The sequence below is a fragment of the Bos mutus genome, chromosome 23, assembly GCF_027580195.1.
Source record: "Bos mutus isolate GX-2022 chromosome 23, NWIPB_WYAK_1.1, whole genome shotgun sequence".
Taxonomy (NCBI): Eukaryota; Metazoa; Chordata; class Mammalia; order Artiodactyla; family Bovidae; genus Bos; species Bos mutus.
The window spans coordinates 24,988,432-25,014,414 of record NC_091639.1 but is presented as its reverse complement, the minus strand read 5'-3'; the positions used below and the strand labels follow the sequence as shown (position 1 = coordinate 25,014,414).

General features: G+C 43.9%; 1 protein-coding gene and 1 long non-coding RNA gene across 3 annotated transcripts in view; one reads left to right on the top strand and one right to left on the bottom strand.

The window, feature by feature from the left end:
* Positions 1 to 709: 709 nt before the first annotated feature.
* Positions 710 to 23,025, bottom strand: LOC102264374 (glutathione S-transferase A1). The gene is made up of 7 exons (XM_005911142.3): positions 22,877 to 23,025; positions 16,027 to 16,140; positions 9,351 to 9,402; positions 8,394 to 8,526; positions 5,124 to 5,265; positions 2,579 to 2,710; positions 710 to 1,959 (listed from the first exon to the last, which is right to left on the bottom strand). The coding sequence occupies exons 2-7, from the start codon at positions 16,111 to 16,113 to the stop codon at positions 1,837 to 1,839; spliced, it is 669 nt and encodes a 222-aa protein (XP_005911204.2). The 5' UTR covers positions 16,114 to 16,140; positions 22,877 to 23,025; the 3' UTR covers positions 710 to 1,836.
* Positions 9,425 to 25,983, top strand: part of LOC138985109 (uncharacterized) — a 32,651-nt gene continuing 16,092 nt past the window's right edge. Inside the window, exon 1 of one of the 2 annotated variants that reach the window (XR_011462375.1) lies at positions 9,425 to 10,973. This is a non-coding gene — a long non-coding RNA (uncharacterized lncRNA). The other variant, XR_011462374.1, reaches the window with a different exon arrangement.

Here is a 25,983-nt window from a genome sequence, read left to right as displayed (position 1 = left end):
CCGGGGTGGAGCTGACCTGGGAGGGAACAAAGGTGCCCAGGCAGGGAGCAGGCCACCCCCACACGTCTTGTGTGATGGGACTGGCACTCAAGGGGTGAGGAGGGAAGGCAGGAGGGCACCCCGCGGGCCGCGGGAGTCACTGAGGGAGGTAAAACAGGGTGGTGATTCTCAGGTTTGCTTTTTAGAAAAATATTTTGATAATCTTTGATCCGTGGAGAACAGACCAGGGCGAGGGGAAGGGCGGTCAGGGACCCCCATGTGTCTGTCAGCTCTGGCCCCGCCCCTTCACTGGAGGTTCAGGGGTGAGGGTGAGGCAGGCAGCTCACTCCAGGAAGAAGAGAATCCGATACTTCGAAGGCCAAGTATTCTGGGGAGTGATCACTGCAGGCCCCACATGTGACCAAAGCCACAATCACTCCCAGTCCAGGCTCCCTGGCTCCTTGAGAGGCCAGGGGAAATGACGTCATGTATATTCATTCGTATCAAATTCACACATGTCACCTGTGTCATAGAGATCTGATCTGGGGGATCCCGTCAAATGGGGGTGAGGCCCCTGTGCAGGGCCCCATAGTGCCTCGTGCAGCTGAGCTGTGATGACCAGGCAGGCTCCCCTGAGCACAGTTTGGGTCCACTGGGTTCTCATTATTCCCCACCTCCCTGAACACTGGAGAGCCCACAGTAGAAAAAAATAGCTGTTCAAAATGCATAAGAAAAGTTATTTTTATTATCAGAAGCAAAACGTCTCTCAAAGAAATTTTTTAAAAATGTCTTTTTGCCATGGCCAGTGATAAAAGAAATGTTCACATATTGAGATATAGGGAAGTCATTCTGACTTATACATGAGCCAACTTGAATTTTATGCCAACTGAAATACCTGTTTGTGGCCAATCAAACATACATTCTATATCTGCTTTAGTTATTAGAGACAAGAGCACTTTGACCAGAAGGAAAGATAGTCCATGTTAAAAATAAAGATTATGGGGCTTAGTTGGTAGTCCAGTTGTTAGGACTCCATGCTTGCATTGCAGGGGGCACAGGTTTGATTCCTGGTCAGGGAACTAAGATCCTGTATCCTGCAAGCAGAAGTGGGGGGGGGGGTCGGGGGGTGCAGAGTGGGGAGATTAAATGCCTTCCTTCCTGGGGGACTCCAATGCTGGTCCTTCTTCCGTGATAAGAGTCTGTGCCAGGTGCCAAGGCCATGCTGACTGTACATGTGCTGATCTGTGTGGTGTTTTTTTCCCCAATCTTGAAAAAATGTATCCCTGACTCATTTAATGGCCTTTGTTCTGACAAAGATATACAAAACTGTGCTGGAAACCATATATGTCCAGAGCAAGCTGCTCAGAGTAATCTGGGAAGGTATCTTTCTGGCTAGTCCTCAGTTTGCTCAAGTAAAACTCTTGCCTGTTCTTATTATTGCTTATTGATTGTTTTCACTGACACCAGAAAAATAGCTGTTTCCTGTGGAAACCGAAGAATGTCAGATTATTAATTTCTACACTTGATTCTTTGATAAGCTATGTGACAGATGTTATATGATAATTCCTACCAAAAAAATCAAGGGGATGACATAATCTATATTTCCCTTTTGTATTTAGTTTTTAATTCCAAAAAAAGATGTGCTAGAAAGAGATGGAAAATCTGATTTTATATTCAATTCTAAAGAAAAAGAGTAACTAAATCTGCTCATTGGAGCTTTATTATTTAATGGCCACTAAAACTTTGGAATAGTTTATTAGTCTCACAACACCCAGGGTCTACACTTAGATAAAAACTTCATTGCCAGAAGTTTCATAAGTTTGGTCCTCAGTGTTCTGGGTGGCCCTGTTGGCTTTATTAAAACTTGAAAATCTTTCTGGCTCGTTCAAGACTTTTCTCACCCCCCGGAAGCTTCCTCTGGCTGCCAGGCTGCAGAAACTTCTTCACGGCCGGGAGATTGCTGACTCTGGTTTTCAGGCCCTGCAATGCACAAGAGCACAGCTTAGAGTGCCGCTAAAGACCAGCCCCGTCACTGACACTAGTCAGCAGGGACTCTGAGACCCTCCTAGACAAGGGCCAGCTGAGGCCCCTCCATCAGCACCAGGAGGAGGCTGGACATGGACACCCAGTGAGCCAGGAAGATGACAGCCCAGTGGCGTTTTCCCCAGAGATGTCTTAGTATAAGACTCCATTCAGCATCCCAATCTTCCTACACATCAGTCCTGAAGGTTCACCCTCGAGTGCAGTGTGAGGAAGAGAAAAGTGTCAGATATCAGCACAGATTAAGGCTCCAGATATCAAGACAAGAAGAGCTAGGAGATGGGGCTGGAAGTGAAGGCAGAAAGCATGAAAGGTAATCTGTGAGGTGAGTCAGAGCCAATCTGCCCTCAGAGAGAGAGACGGAGACAGAGAAATCAACGTGTGAGAGAAGGAACAGGAACTGAGGGGAAGAAGTGATACGGTGGGGACCCTAGCATTGCAGTCCCACTGTTCAGAGAACAGATTCTGAGGTGGGAGGTGTGGGCACACCCCCACCCCTACCCCTCCACTGCCACCCCAACCTCCCTCCCTCCCAGTCCAGGGCCGTGGGAGAGCGCACCTTCAGCAGAGGGAAGTTGGCCAAAAGACTGGGGTCTAGCTCTTCCACATAATAGAGCAATTCAACCAGGTGGATGTCAGCCTTGCTCAGCTTGTTGCCCACAAGATAGTCTTGTCTGTGGCTCTTCAGCACCTGGCGAATGGAGGGGTCAGATCAGGAATGCAGGTTCAGACAGCCTGGGCCCTGCTCCTCCCCTGCCCACCACCCAGCCCCACTTCTCCATCTGCCCCTCACTGGGCGGGTGGGGACCCCAGACCTTCTGCTCCTCCCAACTCAGTGAGATGGGCCAGTTGAGTCTGCTGTTCCCTCCTCATCCCCAGTGGAAGCCAGACTATGATTTCCTTTTCCTGTTCCCTCCTCACTGTGGCTGCCTTACTTCTTCCGCTGGGCCAAGGGCTTAGCACCGTCTGCACAGTGTTGCTGTTGACCCTACATCCTGAAGTGTGCAGCCCTGAACTTCACAACATGACCCTTCATCCATCTCTCTCTCGCCTCTTTCTCCTCTCTTTCTCTCTCTCTGTCCCTCTCATCTTTCTCCCTTGGGCAGTGACTCCAACTTCTTAACAACCTTCTTCAACCCTGAGCAAACTATTTCGGTCTACATTTCTCTTCTTTCTTGAAGCTTCCTGATTTCCTGGTCTCTCTCTGGGGCCTGAAATAAACCTGGGTCAACCTGAAGTCCCTTCTCCCTTACTCCTAACTTGCACCATGTTACAATTTACACGCTACAACGTCTGGAGGTGAACTTCACTGATGACTTAACTCACTCTGTTATATAGCTAAAATTAGGTGTTTGATTGAGAGAAGAGGAATGTAGAGATAATCACATATGATCATGGAAACAAAAGCTTAATTCTGGCATCCACATGGTAGGTTCATATGAATTCATTTTATACATTTTAAACTTTTCTGCATGTATGAAATGTTTCATAATAATATGTTAGGGAAATATATTATATTTATTAAAATATTCCAGCAATATGAAAATCATAATGTATAAAGAGAAAAATGCATACAGCACCACTAACTAACATAATAACATTTTGGCAAATACACTTTCAGATTATATATACATACAGAAGCATGAAGAGTTTCCCAGGTGGCTCAGTGGTAAAGAATCTGCCTGCAATGAAGGAGACCGGGATTTGACCCCTGGGTCGGGAAGATCCCCTGGAGAAGGAAATAGCAACCCATCCCAGTATTCTTGCCTGGGAAATCCCATGGACAGGGGAGCCTAGTGGTCCACAGTCCATGAGGGCACAAAAAGTTGGATATGATTGAGAAACTTTTTGAAAACAAAACAAAAAATATAAAAGCATGGACAAATGGATAATCATTTGGAAAAGAATATAATATCAAAACATATTTTATAAAATATAATTTTTACTTATGCTATCACGGGCCCTTTGTTTTCAAAGTACCCTCTGTCCATCATTGCTCATGCTCAGTTTTGTCCAACTCTTGGACTCATGGAGCTGTAGCCTGCCAGGCTCCTCTGTATATGGTATTTTCCAGGCAAGAATACTGCAGTGGATTGCCATTTCCTTTTCTAGGAGAATCTTCTCAACCCATAAATCAAAGTACAGATGAACTCAAACTGCTAATCATCAAAGAGCTTATGATCTTGTGAACGTTGCATAAACTCTTAGCACCTCAAGGGCTGGGAGGGTGTGCTCTCTGATTACTATTAAATTCTTTGCTCCTTGAATATGGTCAGATAAGCAAGCAATGAATTAACATTTGCTAAATAAATGAAAGAATGCTCCTATGCTCTGTGTTAATCTTTATATATGTATGTAACCCTCCTGAATCTCTTAAAATCATTTTTTTCTAGGTTAATCATTTTTGTTTAGCATGATTTCAGGTAATTTTGATCTTGAAACGCTCTCCTCTTACCATCAAGAAGAAGCATTAACTAAGATACATACTAGGCATAATGACGGAACATTATTTCCTTGGCTTTGTATGACCTTCTTCAAAAGTCTGAGAGCCATGTCCCCAAAATTTGTGATTATTTTCTCCTGAACATCTTTTTCTCTCTCTCTTCCTCCCCAATTCTTCCCCCATCTCTGTTGAGAAATATCTCATCCATCCCAGAAACACTTCCACATTCTCCCGACAGGCAGCTGCTCTCATGTCTCCCTACACGTGGTACCAGAATATTTTCTGATGTATGGCTGACATCATGCTCTTCTTGGATCAAAGCCCCTGTGCTATGTTCTGCAGGATCCATCTACCCCAGGCTCCTGTGTGGCTTTCAGAACTTCCACAGCCCAAGCTCTAAGTAAAACCATGAAATTCCATTGAACAGAGAATTTCAAATTGGGTCTGAGTCAATAGAAATTATGCTGAAAAATGATAATATGTGTAAAACTGGTGCAATTCTCCCTCAGAGTCAATTTTTAGAAAATGCCCTGAGAGTCAGGATGCTGCATTAGTACTCAGGAAGGTTCACAGAAGTGAAGGTCGATTCCCCAGCAACACCAGGCACTACATTCCTTTGTCTTCCCGTCTCAGCGTCAAGACCACTAAACAGTCCACTTACGTTTTCAAATGCAGGGAGATAACAGTTTGTTGCCCTGTCTTGGATCAGGGTCAACTTGGTATTTTTTTGATCAGGGGGACACAGTGGCAAGAGCATGATCATTTCCCCCAAGTCTGCCACACCCTCTGTGTACATATCAATCCTGAAAGACAAAATGACCAAATTGCCAAATGTCTCCTGCCTTAGATTTTCTAGTTTAAGAATAGATAAGAATGGGGCATCAAAAGATGATAAAGTAATTCTCCACTGGGTACATTTTTCTAAGCCAGTCATGGAGTTACGATTTTTATTAATTTTAACATTTCATTCTAGAACAAGCCATCAAGGTAGACATAGCGAATATTTTGGTTATACGCATGATCAAATATAGGGACAAAGCACACTGGGGACCCATTCGTAGAGGCATGAGAGAAATGGGTAAATCCCTGCAGGTAACCTCTGAGACCATACCTGGGTTTGCCATCTCTGCTGTGACGTAGTCTATGCACAGTTAGTGTGATGCATTGGCAGCACCTCAGTCACGTCTAGAGAGAGTCCTGGCACAGTGGTCCCAGTCATGTCCCTCTAGCTCTCCCTTTCTCATCCTGTTACACCACTAGGTCCATTTAGATGCCCAGTATCAGTAGTTCCTCCAGTTATTTCTGATAGAAATGATTCCACAACCTCCTCCATATATGATTGCCCGACTCTGGCCTCATTTGCATTTCTCAATGCGCCACCCAAAATATCCCCTGAAATAGTACAGTTCTTCATACAGTTTCAACAATGAAAATTTCAAGTGATTTCTTTTTTGTTTTTGTTCCAAAAGAATTTCCTACAAAAGTTGTTTTTTTTTTTTTTTTAATACAAGCTTTATTGAAATACATTCACATAGCATTACTTTCATCCTTTAAATGGTACTATTCTGTAGTTTTAGTACATTCTGAAATCATCACCATGTTCTAATTCCAGAACTTTTTAAATCGTTGTATCCAAAAGGAAATCCAGTACCCTTGACAGTCACTCCCCATTTCCTCAGCTTTATAGCCCCAGGCAACCACTCAACTACTATTTCTGTTTCTATGGATTTGAATGTCAGGACATTTCATATATTTGGAATCACACAATATGTAGCCTTTTGTGTCTGGTGTCTTTCATCTAGTATTTTTCAAAGTTCATCCATGTTGTCACATACATCAGTACTTTACTCCTGTGTACGTGCTATGTCACTTCAGTCGTCTCCGACTCTTTGCAACCCTATGGACTGGAGCCCACCAGGCTCCTCTGTCCCTGGGATTCTCCAGGCAAGAATACTGGAGTGGGTTACCGTGGCCTACTCCACTTTACTCCTGTTCGTGACTAAAAATATTCCATTATAGGGATGTATCATTCTTTGTTCATCCGTTCATCAGTTCTTGGATATTTTGTTTGTTTCCACTTTTTGAATATTATGAACGCTGTGCACTTTCGTGTACAAGTTCGAGTGTGGATGTGTTTTGTTTCCTTTTTTTTTTTTTTTTCACTATGAATTGATGCTTTTGAACTGTGGTGTTGGAGAAGACTCTTGAGAGTCCCTTGGACTGCAAGGAGATCCAACCAGTCCATTCTGAAGGAGATCAGCCCTGGGATTTCTTTGGAAGGAATGATGCTAAAGCTGAAACTCCAGTACTTTGGCCACCTCATGCAAAGAGTTGACTCATTGGAAAAGACTCTGATGCTGGGAGGGATTGGGGGCAGGAGGAGAAGGGGACGGCAGAGGATGAGATGGCTGGATGGCATCACTGACTTGATGGACATGAGTTTGAGTGAACTCCGGGAGTTGGTGATGGACAGGGAGGCCTGGCAGTGCTGTGATTCATGGGGTCGCAAAGAGTTGGACACAACTGAGCGACTGAACTGAACTGAACTGATGAAGTTTATTATGGGTAACTTATAAACAGGCAGGAAAGACAGTGCAAACAATGGTCCACAGACAATTACAGCTGCACTTTGTCCTCCCAAAAGGGATCTAGGGGAATTTAAAAGGGTCAAAACTAAAATTAGAATCTGACTACCAAGTGAGAAGCAAGTCTACACTGAAGGAACCTGTGGTTTTTCCTCCCCTGGGGGGTCTCATGACCATTAACCTTCTGTGTCAACAAAATGCATTCCTCCAGTTTTCTTATTAGATGAAGGCAAGGGTAAAAATTGATGGGGAACTTATCCAGCTGGGGCACATTCTTTGTTGGGAGGCTAAAGCGCAGCATGCAGAAAGATGAGGGTGTAGGAATGGTGACCTGAAGATGGGGGAGAGGGGGCAAAATGCAATCAGTACGGTTCAGCCACACATCCTCACAGATAATCCCGTGGAGCTGAAGACTAGGTTTCAGATAAAATAGTAAAGAGCAGGATGTTCATGAAAGTGTCTGAAGTCACCAGCTGTTTAGTGATGAACCTGCGATGGGAGTGCTGGCCATTCCGCCCCAGAGGCTGTGCTCTTGACCACAGCACATGTTGCTACCCACTGACAGGCATCATGCTGAACTTGAATTATGAAATGTGAATGTGTCTTTCACTCTCCTGGGTGTATACCCAGAAGTGGAATTGCTGAGTCATATGGTAACTCTTTAACTTTTTGAGTAACTGCCAACAGTTCCTTACATGATTTTAGTATCAGTCAAGTTGTCCCATTGCAACAGAGAGGATTTCCCCCAGTTTTGCTTGTATTGAATAAATCTGGCTGCTTCAGACGTATATTAAAATGTTCCAGATGACTCTGGTGTCTTGAGTTATCCCCTTTGTTATCCACTGTTATCCCCAAAGTTATGTACTTTGTTATCCCCTGTCAAGTGACCGGTCCATAAAGAGGACTGATAAATTAAGCTCCTGGTTATCATTCTAAACTTTCTGGAACTTAAGAATCAATTCCTTTAGATCTTCTTCTTCTCAGACTTTATCCTCTAGACACTCAGACATTTTGTCCCTTGTCTCTAGCTGTTGGTGGGTGTCTAGTCTGAGCTCCTGGAGTCAAGGTTCCACCTTCTTCCCAGCTTAATGGTTTACTCGTGTTTGGAATCTTCCGTCACTGTGCTATACCCACGGACCACGACTTCTTACATAAGCTCTTGATTCCACTCCAAGTTCACCCTTCTCTCATCTTCATAGGTCCCTGCTGTACTAGAGCTCAATTACACCATTATGGTCTATAGCTGGTGTTGGTCATGATCCCCATGAACACATCCTAATTGCTCAAGGAAACACCTAGGATTGTTCCTACTTATCACTCATGAAAGAATGGAAAAAATACCGTACAGGGCTCTCTCCTTCATGTCTTTCCCATAGAGATCATATTTGGTGGCAATATAGTTGAGAATGGCTCTGGTCTGCACCAGCTTCATCCCATCAATTTCAACCATTGGCACTTGCTGGAACACTAAACTCCCATCTTTTGAAAGGAGAAAAGAAGAGAGAACTATTGGATGAATTATACCCTTTTAGGATGAAAAAAAAAATGTTGATGTAACTGAAGATATGAAATGAAATACTAAAATGACCTGGTATAATTAAGCAGCCTGGCATTTTGTTTTTGGCTTCCCATAGTCCTTTTCCTGCTCAAACTTTTATTTTTTTAACCCATTATTTCATTTATCTTTTTTGAATTACATGGGTGATTCCTTCTAATTCTGAGTCTATTTGTCTTTAGGGATATTTTAGAAAGAAGTTGGAAGAGGCTGCAATAGGGCCGCCACCTGGTTGCTAATTTGAATGAGACGTTCTAAATAAGTCTCACGTCATATAAGGCAGATTTTGAGAGATTTCTATGTGCAGGTCCCTTTTCCTGCTCACTGAGTCTGCAATATTGCTAGACTTGTCAAACTTGCCAGAAAAAAGGGTTCATGGCAATTTCTGGGCCTCGTTTTCCCCTCTTCTCTCTGATGCATGTGTTTCCCTGACCTTGGGTGGGAGGGCTGTGTGGCATCCTGAACTGATATGGTCACTCATGGTGCAGAAAAGCAGAGAGAGAGAGACCAGCAAGGGCATTCACAGGGCACTCGGGCTGGTTCCTTGAGCAAATACTAGAGTTCCAGCCCTTCCTAGTCCCAAGTGAGCTGCAAGACCTTCTCAAGGAGCCCCATCCTTACCTTTACCCACATTTCTTCCTCTCCTCTGACCCCATCCCTACCTTGCACACACAAGGCCTTTTTGGTATTCAAACCTCAACTTATGGCTGCTACTAGATCCTCCCATTAGAAGAATTCAGTTTCTTACCATATCTTAACTTATCCAAATCTTCTGAACTTTCTATAAGTTTCTCTTCAAACTGGAAAACAGAAACAGTCACTGAGTTTTTATTTCATTCCATAGCATTGCTGAACTTGCATGGCCTCTACCTGGTGCCCACTATGGAGACTGTAGGATTTCCAAGTTCGGCAGGGTGCACAGAGGACAGTGATCAAGGCCATTTGGAGATTTAGATTAGAGCCACCAAGATAAAAGCGTGGGTTGCAGCAAGTAACTGCTTATTTTGCAGGCTAATTCACCTCTACCTTGTCCCCACCTCTGTCAGTGATTATGTAATGATTTGGGGGGAGGGGAATGTCACTGGAGGGAAAGGACTGGGAAATTCTTCTAGTTATGGAGTTTTAACTAGTCTCTGGAAAGTCTTTCTCTCCCTGTGAAATCAGGACAGGAATTTGGGGTGTCCCCCAGCATGGGGTTTCCATGAGGTCACTGACTCCCAAGATGCTGCCACCAGGGACCTCTGCTGTATATTACCTCCCTCCATTCAACTTTTTATTTTAAAAAAGTGTCTTGATGATGAAAAGTTTGAGAATTGGGAGGTTTCTAACTGGGGCTTCCTTGGTAGCTCAGACAGTAAACAATTCGCCTGCAATACAGGAGGCCTGGGTTTGATCCTTGCATCAGAAAGACTCCCTGGAGAAGGAAACGGTAACCCACTCCAGTATTCTTGCCTGGAGAATTCCATGGACAGAGGAGCCTGGTGGGCTACAGTCCATGGGGTCGAAAAGAGTCGGACACAACTGAGTGACTAACACTTTCACTTTTACTTTCAACTGACTCAGTGAAACAGTTTATTGTGGATCTACATGATTCCTTAGGGTTAGACCACACAGATAGTGAGGTGTGCGGGCAACAATTCGCAAAGTGCCCAGTTCAAGACAACATGAGGGGTGGTGGGTGGTCACTGTGGGAAGGTGTCAGAGGAAGGATGGGACTTGATGGTGGGCTGTTGCTTATGAGGCTGAGGGAGATGAATGGGGTTGTGAGGATCAGCCTCTGGGCCCTGAGAACCCAGAAGTCCTGACCAGTGGCTTCTGGTCAGCCTTGCCCCACACCCTCCTCCTTCGGGCTGGGTTGGACAAGAGGAGACCTGGATGCTTTCAGCTCTTCACCCTCCTGTGCTGAACTCATCCTTCCCAGGAACTCTGAACACATCCTTGAGCCCCAAGGCTGGACCATAGCAAAAATTATTGGTTGTTGATTTATAGAGAATAAACAAGCTAGAATGGTTCAGTTTGTTTTTCTGTGTACTTGTTTCTTCACACACTTGAGAACGGACCATGCTAATGTCTGGCAATCAAGAAAGTGTAATCTGAGGCTCCTTTGTAATCTGAGGCCAATACTTGGCCACCTGATGCAAAGAACTGACTCATTGGAAAAGACCCTCATGCTGGGAAAGATTGAAGGCAGGAGGAGAAGGGGCTGACAGAAGATGAGATGGTTGGATGGCATCACCAACTCAATGGACATGAATTTGAGTAAGCTCCAGGAGTTGGTGATGGACAAGGAAGCCTGGCATGCTGCAGTCCATGGGGTCGCAAAGAGTCGGACACTACTGAGCGACTGAACTGAACTGAATCTGAGGCTCAGGTAAATATGTTAGGAGGCTAAGGGAGCACACTAGAGGTTCCTTTGCAGGACCCCACCTCACCTGAGACCCTCCTTTACTGCTAGCTCTCCCTAAGGGATCAAATCTCCAGAGTTTCTCCATGATTCTGAGGTAGGCGATTGATGGGCCTCTGGGCTGGGCTGCTGGTGTTTGTTAAGTGGAATAAAGCTGATGCCTTGTTTTCACTCAAACACCAAGGACAGAGCCCTTGTCCTTGAAGCTGAGCTCTGCTGGAATAAAGAGATAAAGTGGCCACTCCTGAGGTCAAGGAAGACTTCCCTGTCTGCACATCCACAAGACGTCTCCTTGGGGTAAAAAATGGAGGGGGTGCCTCCCCATAATGAGTATGGACATGTACCCACAGACATCTGCAGTGGGATTCATCTTAGCCAAAAGGAGCATGCATCCCGGGGAGGGTCCTAGGACCAGACAGATATGAAAAAAGAAACAAGCTAATTGGCCAAAGGTAAACAAAGATCTGGAAGGACTGTCTTATATAAGTGATTTAATTCACTCCTTTACTCCTTCTCCTGATTAGAGAGGACACCTATACATTTTCTTTGTAGGTGTGTTTTTCTGCCTTGCTTCTGTCTCAAATAATCTGCTTCTCCGTGTGCTTTCCCATATGCTGTGCTCCCATAAACCTTGCACCTGTTTTTACGGTTCTCGCCTCCTTGAAACATTCTTGCTTTCAAACGGGGGAAAGAGCCGGGGCTACTTTGCTTTTAGCCTCTAGCCCCTGGAGGTCTAGTGATTAGTATTCCTGGTTCAGTTCCTGGGCAGGGAACTAAGATCTCTCTTCAGTACTGCAGTCTCTCTGAGATCATTTGGTGAGAAACCCGGGAGTTCAAGGTGAACTGCAGATCTCGCTAAAACTATTGGCTGGAGACTCCTGACTTTCACTCTGTCTTCCACGGGGCTGAGATTTTCTTTCCTGCCTTACTTGCACAGTAAGATTTTTTTTTTTACCTAATTCTTTAAAATCCTCTTGGGGAAAGACTAACTGAAGTCTTGCTGCTGCTGCCAAGCCCATACTTGACTGCTGTGGTACTTTAGCCCCAACTCCAGTTCCTCCAGGAGTTCCCCTTCACTCCAGGCCTTGGCAGCCCATAGGCTGGGACAGACTACTTATTGAGCAGGCCAGTTCCAATCAGCCTACATCTAGGTCAGTATCTGTCATCTATAAAGCTTAAGGGAAAACCTGCAATCACTATGTGTTGGTCCACATGTCCTCTCCAGGTACAAAAGGAGGACATCTTACTCAAGGTACTAAGGACAATTGGAGACTGCTGGTTAAAATTAAGTGGGGGCTAGAGGATGCCCCAAACCCTGTCAAGGAATAAGGTCAAAGTAAATTCAGGGAATGCTCTGAATCCCCTTCAGGTGTCTCCTAAATGTATAGAGGATGGTGCATTACATAGCTAGAAGCGGTCTCTGTTCTGGGTTGCAAGTTATTCAATATAGGAGGATCCCTTTTTAAGCCAGAACACCTCTGGAGTACATCCTTAAGAACTAGCAAGCTTTTACTGAAACAGTGCCTGGCCTTTATGCAAACTGAGGGATGAGGAAAATGGCCTGAAAATGAATCTCTTACAATTCAATTTTTATTGCCACAGGATGAGATAACGGACTGTTTCCTTATGTTCAAGTTTTTAAGGCCTTTTATCGTAATTCTGCTCTATGTGGCTACTATAATGAGAAAAAACTCTCCTAACATTCTAAACGATTTCCTTCTAACTTCTCCCAACTCTCAGGGGGGAACCAACCTTCTCCCACTCCTACACGTTCCCTTACTTCTCCAGGTCTTTCTGATCAAACTAAGACGCCTACATCCTCAGAAGAATAAATCTTTCTGAAAAAACATCTTTCAGCCAGTCTGCCCCTATTATTAAGACCAATTTGACACTATTTGGTCTATATTTTAGCTATGAAACTATGACTAAAAAAAAAAAAAAGGAAAGATGATTTTTCTTGATAATATGACCACAAAATTAATTAAAACAACTTTTTTTTTAATTGCAAAACTAGCTCTTTTAGCATGTGCAATTAGAAAAAGCTAACTTGCTGAAGTATTTTTTTTTTTTAATTCTGACCCTGAGAGAATAAAAATATGCCTAGGAAAAAGCTATATCAACTCTTACCATGTCCTTGAGATACAAACACAGCCCACTTTGCCTGAAACTTTGGCCTTGGGTTAAGTAGAACTTCAAGCCAAGGGGGAAAAAAAAGGAGGCAAAGAGACATTTTAAATCTCAAGCAGAAAACTATAGGATCTCTGTCTGTCTGGATTTATGTATGTCAGGTAAATGAAAAAAAGACTGTCTCCTGATATATACGGTAATCTCAAACTATTTTGAAAACCTCGAAGAGAGAAATCCAGCTGGGCAAATCTGATAGCAAGCCTTTGGCATGGCTTTCTTGGCCTTGAGAGCCTTTTGGGAATTTAGTCTGAGACTCTTTCTGAGGAGTTACACCCAGAGTCAGCATTAAATACCTTACATAGTCAAGGGACCAAACATTTAATTTTTAAAAAATCTATTATTATTATTTTCAATGGTTATCTTTAATTTTTAAATTTATTTATTTAACTTTTGGTTGTGCTGGATCTTCGTTGTTGCACACGGGCTTTCTCTAGTTGCAGCAAGTGGGGGCTCCTTTTTGTGGGGTTATGCAGGCTTTTCATTGCAGGGTCTTCTCACGTTGTGGAGCACAGGCTCTAGGGTTTTAGTAGCTGAGGCTCAGAGGCTCAGTAGTTGTGCTGCACAGGCTTAGTTGCTCCGTGGCCTACGAGATCTTCCCGGACCAGGGATTGAACCCGTGTCCTCTGCATTAGCAGGCAGATTCTTATTCCACCAGGGAAGCCCTGGCTACCTTTATTTTTAATATTTATTTTATTCATTTGTTTGTTTGGCTGTGCCAGATCTTATTTGCAGCATGTGGGATCTTTAGTTGCAGTTCTATAAAGTCACCAAATTTATTTTAAAAACAAATTCGTCTTGGCTGTGTTTGGTAAAAATGAGGGTAATTTTAGAAAAAAAATTCGTTTCACTAAATATGAAATCCTTATGTCTGACTCTGTGACACTGTGGACTGTAGCATCAGGGTCCTTTCCAATGAATACCAGGTGGCGCTAGTGGTAAAGAACCGCCTGCCAATGCAAGAGACAGAAGAGATGCTGGTTCAATCCCCTAGGGGAGGGCCTGGCAACCCATTTCAGTATTCTTGCCTGGAGAATCCCTTGGACAGAGGAGCCTAGTGGGCATAGTCCATAGGGTTTCAAAGAGTCATACATGACTGAAACGACTTAGCATCCATGCATGGCCTCTAGAGTTATCACTGAGAAAAACACTTGTTCAACTCTTTGAGACCCCATAGGCTGCAGCACACCAGGCTTCTCTGTCCTTCACTGTATCCTGGAGTTTGCTCAAACTCATGTCCATTGAGTTGATGATGCCCTCCAGCCATCTCATCATCTGTTGCCCACTTCTCCCGCTGCCTTGGCAGGCGGTTTGTTTAGTACTAGCACCATTAACCGGAGAAGGCAATGGCACCCCACTCCAGTACTCTTGCCTGGAAAATCCCATGGACAGTCGGACAAGACTCAGCGACTTCACTTTCAATTTTCACTTTCATGCATTAGAGAAGGAAATGGCAACCCACTCCAGTGTTCTTGCCTGGAGAATCCCAGGGACGGGGAGCCTCGTGGGCTGCCGTCTATGGGGTCACACAGAGTCGGACACGACTGAAGCAAGCGACTCAGCAGCAGCAGCAGCAGCAATAGCACCATTAACAGAGTCCTACATTTGCTCCTGGAAATGTGATGTTCTAACACTATAAAATGCCTGGGGGTGCTCGTGGATGCTCCCATCCCTCTGTTAATCACCCACTTACTTGTTTGCATCCTCACTAGAGTGCAAGCTGCCTGAGGGCAAGGACTGTGTCTGTCTCATTCATTTCTGTATCCCCAGAACTTTGCACAAAGCCTGGCACAAAAGCGAAAGTGCAAGTGGCTCAGTCATGCCTGACTCTTTGTGACCCCATGGACTATACATTAGTCCACGGAATTCTCCAGGCCAGAATACTGGAGTGGGTAGCTGTTCCCTTCTCCGGGGTATCCTCCCAACCCAGGGATTGAACCCAGGTCTCCCACACTGCAGGCAGATTCTTTACCAGCGGAGCCACCAGGGAAGCCCAAGAATACTGGAGTGGGTAGCCTATCCCTTCTCCAGCAGATCTTCCCAAACCAGGAATGGATTAACCCAGGGTTTCCTGCATTGCAGGTGGATTCTTTACCAGCTGAGCTACCAGAGAAGCCCTAAAGTGCTCCCACCCAAAATTATTGCTGAGTGAATATATTAAATCTTATCAAGTGGTTTGTTACAGTTGGCTCATCTTAACCTTAATTTCATTTATTTTTCTAATATTACATACAGTTTTTCTTTTATTGTGGGAATTTCTAGCATGTATAAAAATTTTAAAAATGTACAGTGTTTCTCATACCCTTCAACAGCATCAATAATTATCAACTCAAGCCAGTCCTGTGTCATCTATATGCCCATCCACATTCCCCTTTATGTAAAAATGGAGCAGATTCTAGGTATCATATCATGTCACCTTATTTACTTCATGCATATTTCTAAACCAAAAGAACTATTTTGAACATAAACATAATAAACCTAAAAATTACACCTAAAATATTAACAATTCTTTAATAACATATCAGCAATCAAGTTTCTACTTGAACGTGTCATAAATAATATTTACAGTTTGTTAAAATGAAATCCAAGTAAGTTTCACACAATTGGACTAGTTGATGAGTTTTTTGTTTCCTTTCAAATAAAAAAAAATGTTTCTATGCTCTTCCGCAGGCAGGATTATTTACATTTTCATTTGGTCAGATCAGTCCATTTCTTTCTTAATGTGCAGCTATTTTTATGCAACGCAAAATCATACTCAGCTCCTTTAATGAGGAGGTCTGGCTCATGTGAGAAAGTGCTTTGATAGTCAACAGCGATCCAAGTTAAGAGGACCTACCTCCGCTCCAGCTGCAGCCAGGAGCCACCGGATGGCCTCCATCCTGCCTCGGGCATCGAAATAGTGAAGTTTGGGCTTCCCTGCCATGATAGCAGTTCCTCACTTCCCGTGAACCTGGATGAATCAGACCACAGAGGCAAACTGCACTTTATAACGTCCAGTCCATTTGAACAGAAGGGGTAGCATCTGCCTTTTTCATGGCGGCATTGCAACAGTCCCATGTGGTTCTTCCTTGGTCTAAATTCCCACCTATCAACAGGTGTCATTGTGCAGTTGCACCAAACCAAGTCTCAGATTGCATCTGTCCTCTCTCAGAGGACTTAAATAGAGCAGGGGCTTAATCTTGCTCAGCTGTCACCTGGGGCTGGTGAGGGGACTTGAAACCAGGAAACTTCACTGACAGAAAGGGGCAGGGAGCCGAGTCGGGCCTTGACTGGCAGGTGGTCTTGTTCAAAAGCATTAACTGTGTCTGAATCCTGCCCTGACTGTCTCTAGACCTTCTAAATTCTCTCCACAGAAGACAAAACTCATTCCTTTTTTTCTTATTGGAATTCTATATATTTTTCACCACTGGATGAATTTTATTTTACGATCTAGAGAAAGAGATGCTAGTGCCCTACCTTTATAGCACACGGAAAGGAACTAACATAGGTTTAGTGTCTACCACATAGTGGCCATTTTCTCACTTTGATCCTCATTTCTTCTTCACAGAAATTACTTGAGGTAAATTCTGACTCGTCTTAAGTAAGTGGTGAGCCCATTCGATTGTACCTTGCTTTTTAAACTGGTTTTGAAAGCTGGGACATATTCACTTTACAATGCTGTGTTGGTTTCTGCTGTACAACATCTTGAGTCAGCTATACACATACACGTCTATCCTCTCTCTCTTGAGCTTCCCTCCCACCCCACCCCCATCCCACCCCCTAGGTCGTCACAGACACCAGGCGGACTTCCCTGTGCCACGACAGCATCCCCCTAGCTGCCTGTTTTACACATGGTAGTGTACGTGTGCCAGTATTTCTCGCTAAACTTGGCCCACCATCCCCTTCCCCTCCTGTGTCCACAAGTCTGTCTTACATCTGTGTCTCTATTCCTGCCCTGCAAATAGGTTCATTGGTACCATTTTTCTAGAGTCCATATATATTCATTAACATATATTTGTTTTTCTCCTTCTAACTTACTTCACTCTGTATGAAAGAATACAAATGACCCAATTCCATTCCTTTTTATGGCTGAGTAATTTCCCATTGTATATATATGTACCACATCTTCTTTATCTATTCATCCATCAATGAATGTTTCAGTTCAGTTCAGTTCAGGAGCTCAGTCGTGTCCGACTCTTTGCGACCCCGTGAACTGCAGCACACCAGGCCTCCCTGTCCATCACCAACTCCTGGAGTCCACCCAAACCCATGTCCATAGAGTTGGTGATGCCATCCAACCATCTCATCCTCTATTGTCCCCTTCTCCTCCTGCCTTCAATCTTTCCCAGCATCAGAATCTTTTCAAGAGAGTCAGCTCTACACATCAGGTGGCCAAAGTATTGGAATTTCAGCTTCAACATCAGGCCTTCCAATGAATACCCAGGACTGATATCTTTTAGGATGGACTGATTGGATCTCCTTGCAGTCCAAGGGACTCTCCAGAGTCTTCTCCAACACCACAGTTCAAAAGCATCAATTCTTCGGCACTCAGCTTTCTTTGCAGTCCAACTCTCACATCCATACATGACCACTGGAAAAACCATAGCCTTGACTAGATGGACCTTTGTTGGCAAAGTAATGTCTCTGCTTTTTAATATGCTGTCTAGGTTGGTCATAACTTTCCTTCCAAGGAGTAAACATCTTTTAATTTCATGGCTGCAATCACCATCTGCAGTGATTTTGGAGCCCAGAAAAATACAGTCAGCCACTATTTCCACTGTTTCCCCATCTATTTGCCATGAAGTGATGGGACCATGATCTTAGTTTTCTGAATGTTGAGCTTTAAGCCAACTTTTTCACTCTTCTCTTTCACTTTCATCAAGAGTTTAGGTTGTTTCCAAGTCCTGTCTATTGTAAATAGTGCCACAGTGAACATGGGGGTGCATGAGCCTTTTGAAATTATGGTTTTCTCAGGGCATACACCTACCAATGGTATTGCTGAGTCACATGGTAGTTTTAATTTTAGTTTTTTAAGGAAACTCCATTCTGTTCTCTATAGTGGTTGTATGAAGGCACTTTTATTTGATGTCAATGTCTTGGGATTTTGTTATACCAGTGTGTGCCAGTGATGGATTGTGGCCCATTGCGGGCTGTGAAATTAACACAGCAGGTTCTGACTAGTGTTTTTTAACTGCAATATAATAGTAAATATGAGGGTGTGTCATATACAGTTACAGTAAGCACTTTTTGCTAAAACTTTCATTTGAATTACATAACCATGTACAACTCCCCTTGTCCTTGTCCTTGAAATAAAATGCTGACTCAAGAGTTAACCCCTGGGAAATGTGAAGATGTGAGAACAAAGAATAGCTGTTGGGCTGGGGAACTGGTAACAATGTAGACTATAAATCTGCTACATAACAGAATCACCCAACTCAGGGCTCCCTGAATGATATAGAGAAAGACCTGACACGTATTCCTAAATTGGTTTTATAAGAAGAGATCCCCTCCAGATGAAAATTGCTGACCACAGGAACATAGACCCTAGACTGGTTGAAACCAGAAGGTTGATGATGCTTGAAACTTCACCTTGATGCCAATCAATCTGAGAATTATCCATGAGCTGATCACATCCTGCTCCCTGAACACTATAAATCTCCTCACTACCCTATCCAGGGTGGGTCACAGTCTTGAGGGCATTAGCAATAAAAGCTACTCTTTCCTACTTCCTCCAAAACTCTGTCTCTGCATTGGCACCAGTGAACAGAGGCTGAGTTTTGGTAACAGATATATTTGTTGTGTGATTGTCTGTAACAGCGAAGCCAAACCTGCTTGCGCACTGGATCTGTTCCTTTAGCTCTAACCTTTGTGCTCTGTAGCCTTTGCTTAGTCATGCTGGCTCTGCACCTTTTGTAAAAGAATGCTACCTATAGCCTGAAATACATAGGATAGCCAATTTTCAAAGTCTTTTCCTTCATATAAAGATAAAAGTCTTTTCCTCCATATAAGGATAAAACAGTTGCAAAACAAAGAATAACATTTGCCTTGTTGGAGGTTTATAGAAACATGATCAGACCTATGTGGATGGTTGGAAGAACAAAAAATTCACATCCTGTATTATTATGAGTCTGGCTGGCAACAAGAAATTTGCAACCACCAGCCACACCACCCTCTCCTTTTAGTATAAGCTTGAATTCTAACACAGGTTAGATGGTTCTTTGGGATTCTAGTCCACCATCTTTTCAGTCTGCTGGCTCTCCCAATAAAATCCCAGGCCTTGCCTCAAAACCTCATTTCTCTACTTAATGGATGGCTGTGTGGCGAGCTGTATGAACTGGGACTCAGTAATGTGTCAGTATGTGACTGTGTGGTCTGGGTTGTTGTAAAATGTAAGAGACACTTGTGACTGGGACCAGCCAAAGAAGTCTGGTAGATGTTGCTCTAGCCTGAGGTGTCTGCACTAGTGACATTTGGGGCTGGATCCTTCTTTGTTGTCCCGTCGTCGGAGTGTAGTTACTTAGCATCGTCCCCAGGAGCTGCCAGTAGCATAGTGCTCCTGTCCCCAAGGTGGCTGGGTGAGTTCAGCAGTGGCCTTGGGCAAGTTTTATCAGTGAAGACAGTACAGAAGCACAAGAGTCATTAAAAAGCAAGGATTCAATTGCTTAGACTTAGGGAGGGACAATTTCAGTCCCATTTTTAGTCAACAGACCTCTGGCCAAAAAAAAAAACCAATTTTTTAAAAAATTCTTGTAAGATTTTGTGGTTGTTGAATCTTTAGCACAGAAGTCCCTGCACAATAGTTATGTTTCAAAAAAGGCATGTGAAACTGGTACCCTGTAACTTATAAGGCCATAAGGTAGAAACAAAATGATATGCCAAGAATACCAACTTACTTAGCAGAGTAATTACAGATATGGAGACAACTTGATGACAGCCTCTCCGACTGAGCACTGCCCACTCACACTGATGGACTAGGATGACTGACAGTCAACTTTAGAAGTCACATGCTGAAAATATACCATGCCTGCACAGAGAACTCTTAAAACTTACATTGAAACTTACACTTACTGTACACTAACCATTTCTGAGCTCTCCCCCTGCCCACTTGCTTCTTACTCCTAAGATAAATATGCCACTCAAAAGGGGTCAGGAAGACAGATCTTAGCATTGCTTCCTGTCTCCTTGCTTAGCTGTCGGGCTATAAAGCCTTTTTTTTTTTTGCAAAAGACCATTGCCCCAGTATTTGGTCTTTCTCTTGGGACAAGGAGCTCACTTGCTTGGTTACAAAACTTGAGTTTTCTGTCAAAATAGTTTAAACATTCCAGAAGACCTTTATTTATTTGTGTATCTATTTTCTTCATGGACACCTTGTTTTCGGCTGACACGTGATGTATTTCTTCTTTTTAACAAATTTCCTTCAAGCTTCCTCCCCTAAGACCCCTTCTGCAGTTTCAGGTATCAAGAGATAATGGCTGGTGGGAAACAAGATCGGAGCCTGATGGGGAATCTGCTTTTAAAGGGTTTAAATTTAGTCAAAAGAACAGGTTTGTCGACAACCTACCATGCACAAAGAGCCCAACGGTGGCTTCATTTTAATTGGTTCTGACCAAGGATAATGATTCTAGAAGTCAAGTAAGTCAGAGCAAGGGGAGCGGCTGAAGGCTGAGAAAGCACAGGCTGCTGTGCCCTGCCCAGGTCGGCTCCACCTTCACAGCAGCGTCATCCAGGCTGTGACCTTTCCATCCCTCCCCACCCTACATTAGGGGTGCTCCTCATTTTTGTCTAAAATCTGTTCATAGACATTACAAGTGCTTGTTTTTTGTTTCTATTTCCAAATCTTCTCCCATGGGCTTATTTGAATTTTTTCCTGTGAATTCTCTTTTGCCCTGGAAGCTCCAACCTCACTGATTTTGCAGGGTCTTTGAGATTCTGAGGCTTCTGTGCATGAGACCTTTGTTTTATTCTTTTTAAGTTGACATTTCTGCTGACTCCCATTATGCTGCATCCTACCTCCTGGGGGGCTTCCCTGGTGGCTCAGATGGTAAAGCGTCTGCCTACAATGTGGGAGACCCGGGTTCGATCCCTGGGTCAGAAAAATCCCCTGGAGAAGGAAGTGGCAACCTGCTCCAGTACTCTTGCCTGGAAAAGTCCATGGGCAGAAGAGCCTGGCAGGCTACAGTCCAGGGGTCACAAAGAGTCAGATACGACTGCACGATTTCACTTTCACCTAGTTGCTTCATGCATCTTTTAGAAACCAGCTCTGTGCTCCACTGATGTATCTAGCTCTTCCCTCAAGACTTCTCGAGTTATAGAGCTAGAAGTCAGCTAGCCACTCCTCCAAGTGTGTAATTAATACACTGTACCCCCGAGAGAACATGTGTTGGCCAGCTATCTAGTTAGTGATGAAGTCTGGATTAGATCTTAGTCCTCCTGCCAGACAGACTAGTCTCTGCCTATTGTATCTATTTTGTTATTGAATTTTCACAGCCTGCAGAGATTACAGTTTCTGTGCCCCCACTAACCTGTGAGCTCTCAGGAAGTAGTGACGTCATCATAGTTTTTAACACAAGACATTGCTCAAAATTCAACACGCCTTCTGTGTAACGTGGCATGATTAGACAGCCCAAGAGCCACACATGTGTTCTTTAGCATTTCCCTTAGAGGACTTGCAATTTCACAATTCAGTAGTTTAGAACAATTAAATAATAAACTGGGATCGTGATCATAAAGTAATCAATCCTGCTTATAAAAGCCAACATTGTGCTGTTTAAACACAACTATCAAAACACTAGAACTCTCCCACAAACTGAAAACATAATGACTGTGCAAAAAAATTGGGCAAGTGCTTTGGCAGGGTAGCCCAGGAGAATATTTAACTTGGCAAATAGAATTTGCAAATTATCTGTTGGGCTGGAAACAGGGCAGTTCAAGAAAAGGGCATTATTTTTTCGAATTGCCTAAGAAATAAATCCACATGCACTTGCCTATATGCCCTATGCGTTTAGATTCACTTGCAATTTTGAATCTTTTCTTCGTAAGAAACTGTGCCCAGGCTTTGGTCCCTAAAATACTGAACATGAAGAAGGAGGTGGAGGTGGAGGAGAAGAAGGGAAAGCAGCAAGCTACTATGTGCTCAGTCACAAAGTAACTCATATAAACAACAAGCTCACAGTGGTGAAATCAGCTTTGGAGGTGCAAATTCTGATTCTGACCCACCGCCATTGATGACTGACTTCCCAACAGGAGCTGCCAGTTCAAGTGACATGCAACCACTCACATATATTTTTCCCTCATCTCTCAAGTGGGATTCCCAAATGTGTGACTCTGCCAAATTCCAGTCCAGCATAATTGTGTGATTTCCATATGAATCACACTGATACACCATCTAGTCTAGAGAAGGCAACTCTAACATAAGCTCACAGATCCCTCCCAGCACTGACATGGTTGCATTTTCAAATTGCTCTTAGTAACACTCTTATTTTCCCCAAATCATCAAATTCTCTGCCCTCACTTTCTAAATTCTTGATTATTATTTTCCTCTAAAGACACGTCCTTGAGGAACTAATAAACAACACTTGAATCATCTCCTGAGCACACCAAGAAAAGGCAATAACGCCAGGTACCCACATAAAATAACACATTGAAAAATATTTTCCTCCTGAAACAGACATGAGAAACTATATGAAGATGATAAGGTCAGTACCAACCTAATAAAAGTCCTGCTGCCTCTCTGCTCAGTTCCTCAATGCCAGTCCTTGGGTGTATGCTAGATGCTTTAATAATTTAACAACCAGCCCCCGCTTCGGGGGTGGGGGTGGGGCCAATAGGAAATAGCCCCACACAGTTGACCAGGCTGGTAGAACATTCTGTACATGCCACGAAGAAAATGATAAATTAACAATGTTCCATTTCAAGGTGATCCATAAATGCACACACAGAGATTACAGATTTATTTGGCTGCCCAGCAGACTGGTGGGGACCATGCTTTCCTGAAATGGGATGCCAAGTTTATGGCAGATGGAAGAATCTTGGAGGGAGAGGGAGAGTGTGTCATAAGAGGGTGATGGCAGAAAGGAGGATATGGTCAAGAGAATAGGGAGATAGCAATCTAAAGTGGTAAAAAACTACATGAGGAATGGTATTGCAACCCCAATTGTATACACTCCCAAAAAACCTTCCCAGTTTGCCCTCGCTCTGGGTGGGAGGGCTCACTACATCACCTGGGTCATTTTCAGACCATTCTCTTCTTGACTGCACCTTGGCTTTTCTCTCTAGCCCCAGGGCCTTTGCACACACTGTTTCTTCTGCTTGGAACACTCAATTCCCATGTGTCCTCTAACATATTAATTTTGTTTGTTTATTTTTGAAGTTTTTTTAAACATCCCACTATAGTTGATTTACAATGTCATGTTAGTTTCAGGTGTATAGCATAGTGGTTCTATATTTTTATAGGTTATACCCCGTTTAAAGTAATTATTATCGTACCACAATTTCAACCTTATGTTGTGAAGGTTTCAACCTTATGCTGTGAACTCCTTGAGGACAAGACTGCCAAGGGCTCACAGTTGACTACGGTGCCTGGCACATGAAAGGGACTTCATCAATATACATAAAATACGTCTTTTTCTTTTTATGGCCTTGCCTCGCAGCTTATGGAATTTTAGTTCTCTGAACAGGGATTAAACCTGGGCCCTTAGCAGTGAGAGCATGGAATCCTAACCACTGGAGCACCAGGGAATTCTCATAATTTATCTTTTCCTAATGGAAAAAATTCTAACATATATAAATGTAGAAAAGAGTTATAAGGAGCCCTGACACACCCATCACCTTGCTTCAACAATTGTTAGCAATAGTTTGATGCAAACTGCAGGTTTCATTTTTATTTAATCAATACATGATTTAATATGTGTCTTTTAAGCTTTGAGGAAATTACTTACATTACAGAAAAATTGCAAAAGTGGTACAGAGTTTCCAAATACCCTTTACCCAGTCTCCTCTGATGTTAAATCTCACATGACCACATGACTGCTCATGGCGCAGCCCAGGGAGTGCAGCAGGGCCATGCCCATACCAGGAGCTCACAGATAGCAGGGGAGGCCAGTGGCTTTCAGGATTATTGGAGACTTACCGGGCTCTGGGAGAAGCCCAGAGGGGCACCCAGCTGGCCCTGGGTAGCACTAAGGTGAGGAGCTAAGTGCCATCAAGTGGGAACAGTTGGCCAGGAAGGGAGCAAAGGTGAACTGGAGCCCAGATCTGTGTCACTCATGGGATGAAGCAGGTTCGTGTCACCTCCCATCCCCAGAACCAGCCCCAAGGCAAGCAACTTGTGGAGCTCTATACCAAGGTCACAGGGGTAAAGCCTTGTACCAAGGCTACAGATATGGAGCCCTGCACCAAGGTCATCTCCAGAACTGATGGAGCCCCATAGCCACCATTACCATGAGCCTCCCTGATCTACTAAACTGGCCAGCCCCCTGACTGCATTTTAGGTAAAAATACCCACCCTATAGCACCTAACCAATCACCTAATGCCACCCTTCCTACAGGAATTTTCTTTGTCTTGAAGTTATAAAAATTGGCTTGTTGTTGCTGTTCAGTCCCTAAGTCATGTCCAACTCTTCGACCCCATGGACTGACTGCAGCATGCCAGTCTTCTCTGTCCTTTACTGTGTCCCAAAATTTGCTCAAATTCCTGTCCATTAAGTTGGTTATGCTATCTACTATCTCATTCTCTGCTGCCCCCTTTCCTTTTGCCTCCAGTCTTTCCCAGCATCAGGGTCTTTTCCAATGAGTTGGCTTTTCCCATCAGGTGGCCAAAGTATTGAAGCTTTGGATTCAGCAACAGTCATTCCAATGAATATTGAGGGTTGATCTCCATTAGGATTGACTGGTGTGATCTCCTTGCAGTCCAAGAGACTCTCAAGAGTCCTCCAGCACCACAATTCGAAAGCATCAATTCTTTGGTGCTCAGTCTTCTTTGGCTTTCCTGGTGGCTGGCTTCCCTGGTAGCTCAGATGGTAACGAATCAGCTTGCAACGTAGGAGACCTGGGTTCTATCCAGGTCTGGGTCAGGAAGATCCCCTGCGGAAGAGAATAACTGCCTACTCCATTATTCTTGCCTGAAGACTTCCATGAACAAAGGCGCCTGGCAGCTACAGTCCATGGAATTACAAAGAGTTGGACAAAACGGAGCAACTAACACTCACCCACTTACAGCCTTCTTTATGGTCCAACTCTCACATCCATACTTGACTGTTGGAAAAACCACGGCTTTGACTATATGGACATTTGTCAGCAAAGTAATGTCTCTGATTTTTAATATGGTGTCTAGGTTTGTCATAGCTTTCCTCACAAGGAGCTAGTGTCTTTTAATTTCACGGATGCAGTCAGCATCTGCAGTGACTAGCCCATGAAAGTGTCAGCTCTCCCTTGAGCCCACTGCTCTAACAGCGTCTCCCACTCTAATAAACTCTATTCTCCTCTCATTCTGCCTCATGTCTGGAAATTCTTTTCCAACCCATGCAAAGGCAGCACAACTCACATTCTCTGTCCCTCAGATGTCATCCCACCCGCTTCTCCCAAAGGCAGACACAGGGCTGGCAACTCACTTCGGGGGAACCTGAGGGTTTGGGGAAAGTCAGCAACTTCATACCATAGGCAGGTGTCCAGGAGGAGATCTGCCTGGATCTGTCTCTTGGGCATGTGGCCTGAGTATATCTGCCTTCTGGACATGTCCACCCGCCTGTCCTTCCAGTAACTCAGACCCTGACCAAAACCCAAGCAGAAATCGGGTTCCAGATCTGAGACTGATGCT

What these genes read in the sequence shown, in the direction of transcription:
- LOC102264374 (XM_005911142.3), bottom strand. Translation starts at nt 16,113, where the DNA reads ATGGCAGGGAAGCCCAAACTTCACTATTTCGATGCCCGAGGCAGGATG. An exon ending in TTTGGATAAGTTAAGATATG is followed by an intron (nt 8,527 to 9,350) that starts GTAAGAAACTGA and finishes TCCTTTCAAAAG; the next exon opens with ATGGGAGTTTAGTGTTCCAG. An exon ending in CCAACTTCCCTCTGCTGAAG is followed by an intron (nt 1,960 to 2,578) that starts GTGCGCTCTCCC and finishes TGTGCATTGCAG; the next exon opens with GGCCTGAAAACCAGAGTCAG.